This window comes from Salmo trutta, chromosome 24 (assembly GCF_901001165.1).
Source record: "Salmo trutta chromosome 24, fSalTru1.1, whole genome shotgun sequence".
NCBI lineage: Eukaryota > Metazoa > Chordata > Actinopteri > Salmoniformes > Salmonidae > Salmo > Salmo trutta.
This window is the reverse complement of record NC_042980.1, coordinates 25548246-25559509: the sequence shown is the minus strand read 5'-3', so window position 1 is coordinate 25559509 and position 11264 is coordinate 25548246. Positions and strand designations below refer to the sequence as shown.

The 11264-nt window shown below is 46.9% G+C and overlaps 1 protein-coding gene across 1 annotated transcript in view; it reads right to left on the bottom strand.

The window, feature by feature from the left end:
* Positions 1–2109: 2109 nt before the first annotated feature.
* LOC115160978 (receptor tyrosine-protein kinase erbB-4) overlaps positions 2110–11264 on the bottom strand; it is a gene marked incomplete in the record, with an annotated part of 167370 nt that continues 158215 nt past the window's right edge. Inside the window, 4 exon segments of the mRNA XM_029711599.1 lie at positions 2110–2835; positions 3099–3187; positions 3870–4004; positions 4168–4414. Of these exon segments, the coding sequence (XP_029567459.1) occupies positions 2170–2835; positions 3099–3187; positions 3870–4004; positions 4168–4414 (1137 nt within the window).

Here is an 11264-nt window from a genome sequence, read left to right as displayed (position 1 = left end):
CAATGACTCTCCTCCATGGTTGTGTCCACCACATCAGGGCTTAGTTATCCTCCTTTATGCCCAGGACCAGACCCAGCACCAGACCACGTTTTCAGGCCTCTCTTATTCCAGACAGACTGGTGTCTGCCGCCCGCCACCCATCAAGGCCCCAGAATTCTCCAGTCCTCCACACACGTTGGTCGCGTTCACACCGTAACAAAACATTTTGCAATGTCCAGGAAGTCCCTCGCTGTTTCAGGCGTTGTCTTCCATTTGGTGCCTAATGAACATGACCCTGCCATCTATTTATCTTTCTCCTCCAACTGTCTCACTATCCAGTCCAGTTCAGAATTCTGTCCCCATCACCTCACCAGTCCTGTCTCCTGAGGTCTTTGTAACCAGCTCTGATAGGGGAACGAACAGACAGACTCTGCCAGGGTTTATCAATTAAAAAATATTGCAACACACAGCAGTTTCCGATCTATATTCTATGATAGCATCGATCCAGATCCGGATTTGTCTGCCTCAGAAGTCATGTGGGTTAGAAGTTATAACAGCATGGCTGGGTGGTTGAGATCCCCTCCTTACTGATAAGCCTATTCCCTCTTAAATCCTGGGCTGTGGCACTTTCTGCCTGATGTATTTCAGTGTGTTCAACGTAGGCCATTCCAGCTTTACATACAGTATAACACTGCCATTTACTTGCTGTGACTTTGTCTTCTCATGCCGCTGCACTGCCTTGGCTGGTGCTATCTCCACTGCTTTAGAACCCAAGGTCAACGGAGCTCCCGGTCCAAAACGGAATGCACACAACGCTAACGCTATCTCTGTGTGTGTGTGTGTGTGACTATATCACACATGTACAGGGTTATTGATGTGTCAAGGTTGAGAGCACATCTTCCTTCTTTGCGAGATACAAATGAACATTATAGAGGATATGAGCTGTGCTGTGCAATCCATGTTTGAATTGCATTACGTATCCAGGGGGGGTTTAAACCATGTCAACCAGCCAGCCAGTCCAGTCAGCCAGCCAGCCAGTCAGTCCAGTCAGCGAACATTAATTCACCCTCCACATTATGAGACAGATGAATGGCGTGGCTGGGGCTTGGCAGACAGTGATGGAACAGCAGTGTATACACAGATGTATACATTTCCTCTTATATGAACCTGCTGTCCTGCACACCAACAGTTCTCATGACATTACTGTACGTGTTGTTGGTGGATTGCTACAAATGAACCCAGTTGGAAAATGTGGTGCTCCAAGTGTAGTGTATCAACTGGGAATTACTGTATTTTTCTTACTAATAAAATAGTGTAGGTAAGATAATGAGCAAACAATTTACTGTAAGTACTTCGAGTTCCTTGTTCTTGGCTACAATAGTCTTGTAGAGGGTTTTTCTGGGGGAGGCTGTTATTGTCTGTCAGTAGTCATTACATGTCACTGTTCCTTTAGCGTTCTGCTGTTGATGTTGTTGTTGTTTTTGTTGTTGCTGTTGTTGTTGTTGTTGATGATGTTGTTGGTGAAGCTGGAGTCTAAGGGAGTAAAAAGTTGGAGTCAGGAAGAGGACAAAGTCACATGAGAGAGAGGTCCACCGTTTCCCAGGAGTGGGTGGCGCCTGTTTGTGTGATCAACACTGAAGAGGCGGAGCTGAGGGAGAGTAGTGGGTGTGGTAGAGGAGGAGTTAAGGTTGGCTAAGAGGGGCTGAGTGGAAGGGGAGGCTGGCAATGTGCACATTAGTCCTGGGTTCAGCAGTATGTATATTACTGTAATATTACTGTAATGTTACTGTAATCCAGTATAAAGGAGATAGATACAGACAGAGAGGTGCTCATCAGTCCTGGGTTCATGGGTGGTAGGAGGCTCTCAGCATTTTGTATATTACAATAATATTACTGTGATATTTCTGTGTAATGTTACTGTAATCAGACAGACAGACATAGACGTGTCAGTCCAGTGCTGGTGAAGGGAACCAAGGTTGATACATTGATACGTAAATACTGCGTGAGAGGGACTGCCCACTCCTCCTCCTTCCTGTCTTCACTTCTCTCTCCTCCTCCCTCTCACACTCAGTCCTCTCTCCTCCTCCCATCCTCCCCGATCTTGCCCTTCTTCCTCTGTCCATCCCCCTCACTCCTCCTCCTCCCCTTGTCTCCCTCCTCTTCTCACCCAGTCCTCCTCACTACTCCACGTTACACCACAGTGTTCCTCTGTCTGTAGGGCGGGGGCGGTAGCACGGTCCCGGGTTTCAGGGCGAACTCTGTCAGGTACTCCTGGTTCTCGGCCACGGCCGGCCGGATACGTCCGTTCTGCCTGTAGAAGAAGCGCGTGCTGCAGTCCTGCAGGTACTCGGGGTTGTGCAGGGTGGCCTTGGGAGGGAGGCTATGCTGCCAGTACTCTGGATTGTCAAACGTCTTGTTCTTGTCTTGTCTGGTCTTCTTGTCCACCATGATGGTGCCTGTGAGACCGGGGTGGAGGGTGTACCCGGGGTGGGAATGGTGACCTGGGTGCAGGATGTGTCCTGGGTGGCCGGACCCCGGCGGTGCAGCGTATCCCGGTTGTGCGGAGACAGCGTGGGCGTTGGCTGCCTGGACGCTGTGGGAGGGGTTCCCTGCCTGGGTGGTGCCTGATTGGCCAGCAGTGACGCCAGTGGCGCCTGGTTGGCTGGTAAGGGTGGCGAGGATAGGGTTGTGTCCCCCAGGGACTCCGTTCTTTTTCAGGGTATAATCGGTGTAGTCTCCCTCTCCTGGCCCTGGTCCTCCGGGGTTGTGGAAGGTGTTGAGGTAGAGGGGCTCGTTGACGTATTCGTCATCCACTCTGGGGCCGGAGCTGGCCTGCTGGGGACCTATGGGGGCCACCTGTCAAGTCAAAGTTTAGTTAAAGTGCATTCAAATAGCTAGATAGTAATAACATGGACTATCTTAAAACACTTCTATGTGTTTGGGTAGTACATATCATAAAACAACGACTTAGACTCCTAAGGAATAACATGAGGTCACTACACTCAACACATCAAAGTAGAAAAAAGGGGGGCAATGTCGACAACAGTAGAAAACTGTATATAAATTTAGGAGCAAATAGTCCATAAGTCCATAGTCCAAATAGTCATAAAAAAGTCCACCTGGTAGGGGTTACAGCTGTCCAGGGTCAGAGTGTCTCCGTTCCTCCGGCGCGTCACAAACGGGTTCTCCTCCACGGGGTTGAGATAGTCTGTTAGAGAGGGGGAAAGAACGAGAGACAGAGGGGAAGGAGAGAGAAAAAGAAAGAGAGAAAGAAAGAAACAAAGAAAGAAAAAAAAGAGAAAAAAGAAAGAGAAAAAAGAAAGAGAAAAAGAAAGTAAGAGAGAGAGAGGTTAGAGGCTTTCAGGATGAACAGAAGGTTTGGTATATTTTGATCTCACTGATCTCTTCACTAGTGTGCCCTCAGCCTCTGACATGCCTCTATGTGTGCGAATGTGTGTGTGTACGATAGTGTGTGTGTGTGCATGTACATGTGTGCGTGTGTGAGTGTGTACGTGTGTGCGATGTGTTGTGCTCTAGGCGTTCGTCTTTACAGCTCTCTGGATCAAAGGGTGAGGAAGAGGAGGAGATGATGAAACCTGGTTCTGACATCACTAGCTACACTACAGAACAGTACACCCCCCTGGTAACAGATGAGGCTCACTTTAAAGGATCAGAAGAGTCTTTCACCTATTTTTGCATTTCTGAACTTTTATCTTCTTTCTAACTGGAACAGTTATTGCAAAGTAGAAAAATACAACAAAAACCAAAGTGTGTTGCTATGGATAAAAGCTTTTTCAAAGCAGACAAGACATCATAAACAGTTAAGAAGTGCTTCCTGTTGTACATGACATTACCTGAGGAAAACACTGAATAGTGAAGACATGTTGTACCTGAGGAGGCCTTCTCCCTCATGGCGGTCAGGTATCCATCCTGGTCTGTGTCTCCTCTAGCTCCTCTCTCCCCCAGCATGATGGTGGGGTCTGCACTGTAACGCTGTCCACTGCTGTCCTCCCCTGGACCTGAGGCTAAATAATAATAATACAATTCATTTCTATAGCACTTTTCATTACAGAGGAATCTCAAGGCAATGATCTGCGTAGGCAAAATAATACAAACAAACAAGACAAAATATAGACAAAATATATGAAGAATCAAGGAAGTTAAAATAACTGCTAAAAGAGGTGTCACCTGGGGCTCCACCTTGTCCTGGAGGTCCCGCGGGCCGGGGTGAGGCCTGCTTCCTCAGGGTGCCGTTACAGCGCTGGTCCTCGAAGCGTTTGTCCTCTTGGCCACTGCCGCCTTGCCCCCCTGCAGACTGGTCCCCTGGGGGCCTGCACCCTGGGACTACAGACAGGGACAGCACCCGTGGGATGGTCCCCATGGTACCCAACATGTCTTCCATGCCGAAACTAGGGTCTTGGTACAAAAACTGGTTCTGTAGAGAGAGACACAAGGAGAGAGAGAGAGTAGACAGAAGAGAGAGGTTTTCATATACAGTATACACTGCTGTGGTATAGGTAACGCCTGGTACACAAACTGTTTCTGTAGAGAGAGACACAGGGGGACAAATAGGTTTAATACATACTCCTGTGTGTTGGTACTTGGTTTAAGGGAGTGTTCAAGAGTATTGGTTCAAGCGAGAAGAGAGTCCCCTCCGTGAACTTTCTCGTCCCTCCTCTTCCCTCCTCCCCCATTCTCTCTCCTACCCTCTCTTCCTGCAATCTCCCCCTGTCCTCACCCCTCCTGTGGGTGAGTGGTCTCTACCCTCCTTCATCACCCTCCTTCCCCACCTGATCTCTCAGTCTCAGCGGTGGTCTGCATGTGTGTAGTCAGCACTCACTGAGGAAAACAGACTCTCACGCTGTGTACCCTCCACCCTATAGCTACTTTCTCACAAACACTTCTCCTCTCTGAACTCCTCTTTTCCCCCTTACAGAAAAATCATATATTGGAATATATTTCAATAAAATATAAATATATTTCAATATATTGGGAAAATGTATTTATCAAATATGTAAATAAATTAAATATATGTAGATATGTTTGTAAAATATATGTGTAAAATATATACCCACAACTCACAAGTCACAACCTTCTCTACCCCAAAGATAATGTTGAGTCTCTACTGATCTTTGGTACATTAGCATTAGGTTCCCAAAGTGCTGTTTTGCCTGCAAAAGTTGGATCATATTTGAGTTGTAGTTGAAAATACATTCTGCAGCTATTGAGGTATAGCCTACCTGCCACTTATGAAGCATAGTAAACATAAATTAGGTGATTAGTTCAAAAAGACACTTGAACATAGAACATATTTGTAAATATATTTTAAAATATATTTTACTGAGCTGTCAATCACAATTTGAAATGTTCCCAAGCCACAGCCCCAGCCAGGCCTCCAACGGGCAGAGCAGCCCTTACCATTCTGAGTTTTCTTCAGAAGAAGGAAAAGAGCAGCTGTCACCACCAAAAAGCTTTCTTGTGGATAACGGCATTTTATTTGATTATACATTCATAACATTGATTTAAAATATGTTGGGTGACAGAGGAAGATAATTTATTAAACTGCAAGCAAGAAATTTAATCAAGATTTCTAACAGAGCTAGCTCCTTTTTTAGCTTGCCACCAATGTGCAGTGTGACAGACCAAGGTAAAAATAGTTTTGAAAATTAAAGTTGAGTAGAGTTCAGTAGAGTTAATATCATGTATTTATTAGATATACAATACTTTAATTGCCAAAGCTATTGTTAAATCTTCTTGGCTAGCCAAGCAATGTGTTGCTTGCTAACTTAGCTAGCTTTAGTGACCCGGGTGCCTCTGATAGAATTTGCTAGCTAGAATTGGGAGCCTCAGCTGCCTATGGACAGACCCCTGCCAATGTAAGTAGTATTTTGTATCAGTAAGCTAGCTAGTCCTCAATGAAGTTAAAATGTGTTCATGAACAATAAACCATTTATTTATTCTTCATCTTGTGTGCAATTGTTTCACTGACTTTCTCTCTCTGCATTAGCTATCTACAGGTGAGTCTGCAATGGACACTGGAGGTAAAGGAATCTGCATTGTAAGTATCAATTTGATGTTCATGAACATAAACCCCTAATTCTTCATCTTGTGTGGAATGTTTTCACTGACTCTGTTTCTGCATTATCCACAGGTTAACTGTCAACTTGTGAGTCTGAAAATGGACACTGCAGGTGAAGGAAGCTGCATTGCAATTTGTAATTGTATAACTTTGATATTCCAAGGCAATATTTCAAAATACATATGTTGTCACGCCCTGACCAGGTGAACTCTGCTATTTTGGTCAGGGTGTGGCATTTCTATGCTTTATTTTCTATGTTTTGGTTATAGCCTTTCTTTGTGTTTTATTTCTATGTTGGGCTCGGGGGTGATTTCCCAATCAGACAGCTGTCGCTTGTGAAGTCTGATTGGGAATCACATTTAAGTTCCTTTTCCCCCACGATGTTTGTGGGTTGTTGTCTCGTTCTTTGAGCACGTAACGTATTGGCAGTTTTTCCTTGATTTTGTGTACATGTTTAATTCTAGTGTGTTAAATAAACATGTATTCGCTCCCAGCTGCGTTTTGGTCCACTTCCTCGTCTCCCGACGACAAACATTACAGAACAACCCACCGAACCAGGACCAAGCAGCGGGAAGAAAAGGAGCGCGAGAGATGGGCTCGCGAGGGAAAGGAGTTCTGGACCTGGGAGGAGATCATGTCGGGGAAAGGACCCTGGCGGACGGACTCCCAGGTCGAGGAGGAAAAGCCAGCCGGTAGACGGAGTCGCAGGCGGCGGTCGAGGAGGCCCGGAAAACAGCCCCAAGAAAATTTAGGGGGGGGGCTAATGGGGTGGTCCGGAAGGGCAGAGGAAGAGCCCAGACCACTGCTCTCGTGGGGGATGACGGCGGAGGAAGAGAAGGAGATGAGGCGTTTGATTGAGGACCTGCAGAGGGAAGATCTGGAGGAGGAGCCATGGTATGCTGAGTTGCGCGCTGTGTCGCCAGTGCGCCCGCACAGCCCGGTGCGTCCGGTGGACATGCCCAGCACATGCCGTGCTAGGATGGGCATCCAGCCAGGACAAGTGGCTAAACCGGCTCCACGCTTCAGGTCACCAGTGCGTGTTCACAGTCCTGTCTGGCCCGTTCCTGTTCCCCGCACCAAGCCCACGGTGCGTGTCCCCAGTCCTGTCCGGCCCGTCCCTGCTCCCCGCACCAAGCCATGGTATGCAGAGTTGCGCGCTGTGTCGCCAGTGCGCCCGCACAGCCCAGTGCGTCCGGTGGACATGCCCAGCACATGCCGTGCTAGGATGGGCATCCAGCCAGGACGAGTGGCTAAACCGGCTCCACGCTTCAGGTCACCAGTACGTGTTCATAGTCCTGTCTGGCCCGTCCCTGCTCCCCGCACCAGGTTAGTGGTGCGTGTCCCCAGTCCTGTCCGGCCCGTCCCTGCTCCCCGCACCAAGTTAGTGGTGCGTGTCCCCAGTCCTGTCCGGCCCGTCCCTGCTCCCCGCACCAGGTTAGTGGTGCGTGTCCCCAGTCCGGCCCGGCCCGTCCCTGCTCCCCGCACCAGGTTAGTGGTGCGTGTCCCCAGTCCTGTCCGGCCCGTCCCTGCTCCCCGCACCAGGTTAGTGGTGCGTGTCCCCAGTCCTGTCCGGCCCATCCCTGTTCCCCGCACCAAGCCCACGGTGCGTGTCCACAGTCCTGTCCGGCCCGTCCCTGTTCCCCGCACCAAGCCCACGGTGCGTGTCCACAGTCCTGTCCGGCCCGTCCCTGTTCCCCGCACCAAGCCCACGGTGCGTGTCCACAGTCCTGTCCGGCCCGTTCCTGTTCCCCGCACCAAGCCCACGGTGCGTGTCCACAGTCCGGCACGGCCCATGTCTGGTCCACCGGTGCCCAATCATGTTCCGGTCGACGGCTCCGCTCCGGAGCCTGAGCATGCCGCTCCACAGTGGTCCAGTCCGGGCCAGAGGGGTAGGGCTAGGGTGGAGGCAGGGGGAGAAACACGCCCGGGGCCAGAGCCTCCACCGAGGGTGAGGCGCCCACCCGGGTCCCCCCCCTAATAGACTTTAGTTTGGTGCGCCGGGAGTACGCACCGTTGGAGGGGGGGTACTGTCACGCCCTGACCAGGTGAACTCTGCTATTTTGGTCAGGGTGTGGCATTTCTATGCTTTATTTTCTATGTTTTGGTTATAGCCTTTCTTTGTGTTTTATTTCTATGTTGGGCTCGGGGGTGATTTCCCAATCAGACAGCTGTCGCTTGTGAAGTCTGATTGGGAATCACATTTAAGTTCCTTTTCCCCCACGATGTTTGTGGGTTGTTGTCTCGTTATTTGAGCACGTAACGTATTGGCAGTTTTTCCTTGATTTTGTGTACATGTTTAATTCTAGTGTGTTAAATAAACATGTATTCGCTCCCAGCTGCGTTTTGGTCCGCTTCCTCGTCTCCCGACGACAAACGTTACATATGTTAAGTGCACATACATTGTAGGTCATTTGTACATTATATTTTGTGTTTCAGATGTGACCTTCCAGTGACTCCCATGCCACAATTCAACAATGGACCAAGTTATTTGAGCAAAAAATGCAGATTATTGAAAGCACTCTTTTAGTTGTCAGTTATAAGTCATTCATTCAAACTTTTCAAAGCAAACCACAGCATGCTATTATGATTTTGTGCTGAACTTTGTCATTTTATGCATTGAATTTTAATAAGGTCAAAAGCAACATTTTCCATTCATTCAAATACATGTCAACATATATCAACATTTTATTAAATATATTTCAGACCCCTTGACTTTTCTCACATTTTGTTACATTTCCCTTATTCTAAAATGGATGACATTTTCTTTCTTCGTCTTCATCAGTCTACACACAATACCCCATAACTGAAATATGACATTTAAATAAGTATTCAGACCCTTTACTCAGTACTTTGTTGAAGTACCTTTGACAGCAATTACAGCCTCAAGTCTTCTTGAGCATGAGGTTACAAGCTTGGCACACCTGTATTTGGGGAGTTTCTCCCATTCTTCTCTGCAGATCCTCAAGCTCTGTCAGGTTGGATGGGGAGTGTCGCTGCACAGATATTTTCAGGTCTCTCCAGAGATGTTCGATGGGGTTCAATTCTGAGCTCTGGCTGGGCCACTCAAGGACATTCAGAGACTCGTCCCGAAACCACTCCTGCATTGTCTTGGCTGTGTGCTTAGGGTTGTTGTCCTGTTGGAAGGTGAACCTTCGCCCCAGTCTGAGGTCATGAGCACTCAGGAGCATGTTTTCTTCAAGGATCTCTTTGTACTTTGCTCCATTCATCTTTCCCTCAATCCTGGCTAGTCTCCGAGTCCCTGCAGCTGAAAAGCATCCCCACAGTATGATGCTGCCACCACCATACTTCACCGTAGGGATGGTGCCTGGTTTCCTCCAGATGTGACGCTTTGTATTGAGGCCAAAGAGTTCAACCTTGGTTTCATTAGACCAGATACTCTTGTTTCTCATGGTCTGAGTCCTGTAGGTGCCTTTTGGCAAACTCCAAGTGGGCTGTCATGTGCTTTTTACTGAGGAGTGACTTCCGTCTGGCCACTTTACCATAAAAGCCTGATTGGTGGAGTGCATGCAGAGATGGTTGTCCTTCCTTGTCCTATGGTTCTCCCATCTCCACATAGGAACTCTGGAGCTCTGTCAGACTGGCCATGACGTTCTTGGTCACCTCCCTGACCAAAGCCCTTCTCCCCCAATTGATCAGTTTGGCTGGGCGGCCAGCTCTTGGAAGAGTCTTGGTGGTTCCAAACTTCTTACATTTAAGAATGATGGAGGCCACTGTGTTATTGGGGACCTTCAATGCTGCAGACATTTTTTTAGTGCCCTTCCCCAGATCTGTGCCTCGACACAATCATGTCTCGGCGCTCTACGGAGAATTCCTTCGACCCCACGGCTTGGTTTTTGCTCTGACTTTTACTGTCAACTGTGGGACCTTAAATAGACAGGCGTGTGCCTTTCCAAATCATGTCCAATCAATTGAATCTACCACAGGTGGACTCCAGTGAAGTTGTAGAAACATCTCAAGGATCATCAATGGAAACAGGATGCACCTGAGCTCAATTTGCGAGTCTCATAGCAAAGGTTTGAATACGTATTTATTTTTTATAAATTTGCAAAAATGTTTTCACTTTGTCATTATAGGGTATTGTGTGTAGATTGATGAGGAACATTTTTTTTTAATCCATTTTAGAATAAGGCTGTAACGTAACAAAATGTGGAAAAAGGGAAGGGGTCTGAATACTTTCCCAATGCACTGTATATGGATATCTGTAATTTACATATAAGTTAATACATGTACATATTATTTTTCCATAAGTCTCCTCCTCCTCTCTTCCTTCTCCCATCACCTGCTCTAATCTTCCTTTCTTCCTCCTCTCTTCCTCCTCTCACGAGAACAGACTCCAGACCTTCACCCTATAACTACTCCTTCTCTGACGACTCCTCACATCACCTCACCTCCTCCTTCCTCATCTTTGCGTCCTCATCCTCCATATCAACACACAAATACTATAGGTCTTGGTTTTTAGTAGCCCTAGAGCATACAGTGGCAAGAAAAAGTATGTGAACCCTTTGGAAATACCTGGATTTCTGCATAAATTGGTCATAAAATTTTATCTGATCTTCATCTAGGTCACAACAATAGACAAACATAGTCTACTTTAACTAACAACACAAACAATTATACATTGTCATGTCTTTATTGAACACACTGTGTAAACATTGCAGTGCAGGGTGGAAATAGTATGTGAACCCTGGGATTTAATAACTGGTTGACCCTCCCTTGGCAGCAATAACCTCAACCAAAAACCAAAAAGTTTTCTGTAGTTGCGGATCAGACCTGCACAACGGTCAGGAGGAATTTTGGACCATTCCTCTTTACAAAACTGTTACAGTTCAGCAATATTCTTGGGATGTCTGGTGTGAACTGCTCTCTTGAGGTCATGCCACAGCATCTCAATCGGGTACTTTTTCCAACCTACACTGTGAATGTTTAAATTATGTATTCAATATAGACAAGACAAATACAGTAATTTGTGTGTTAATAGTTTTTGTCTATTGTTGAGACTTAGATGAAGATCAGATTAAATTTGATGACCAATTTATGCAGAAATGTATATACTGTATGTTGTGATAATTTACACTGCCGTTACAACCTGAGAAGTGAATTTCACATGGGAAATCAACCAGTCAAACACAATATACTGAAACAGACATACATTAGAACAAATGCTTCTAAGATATCATTTAATGGA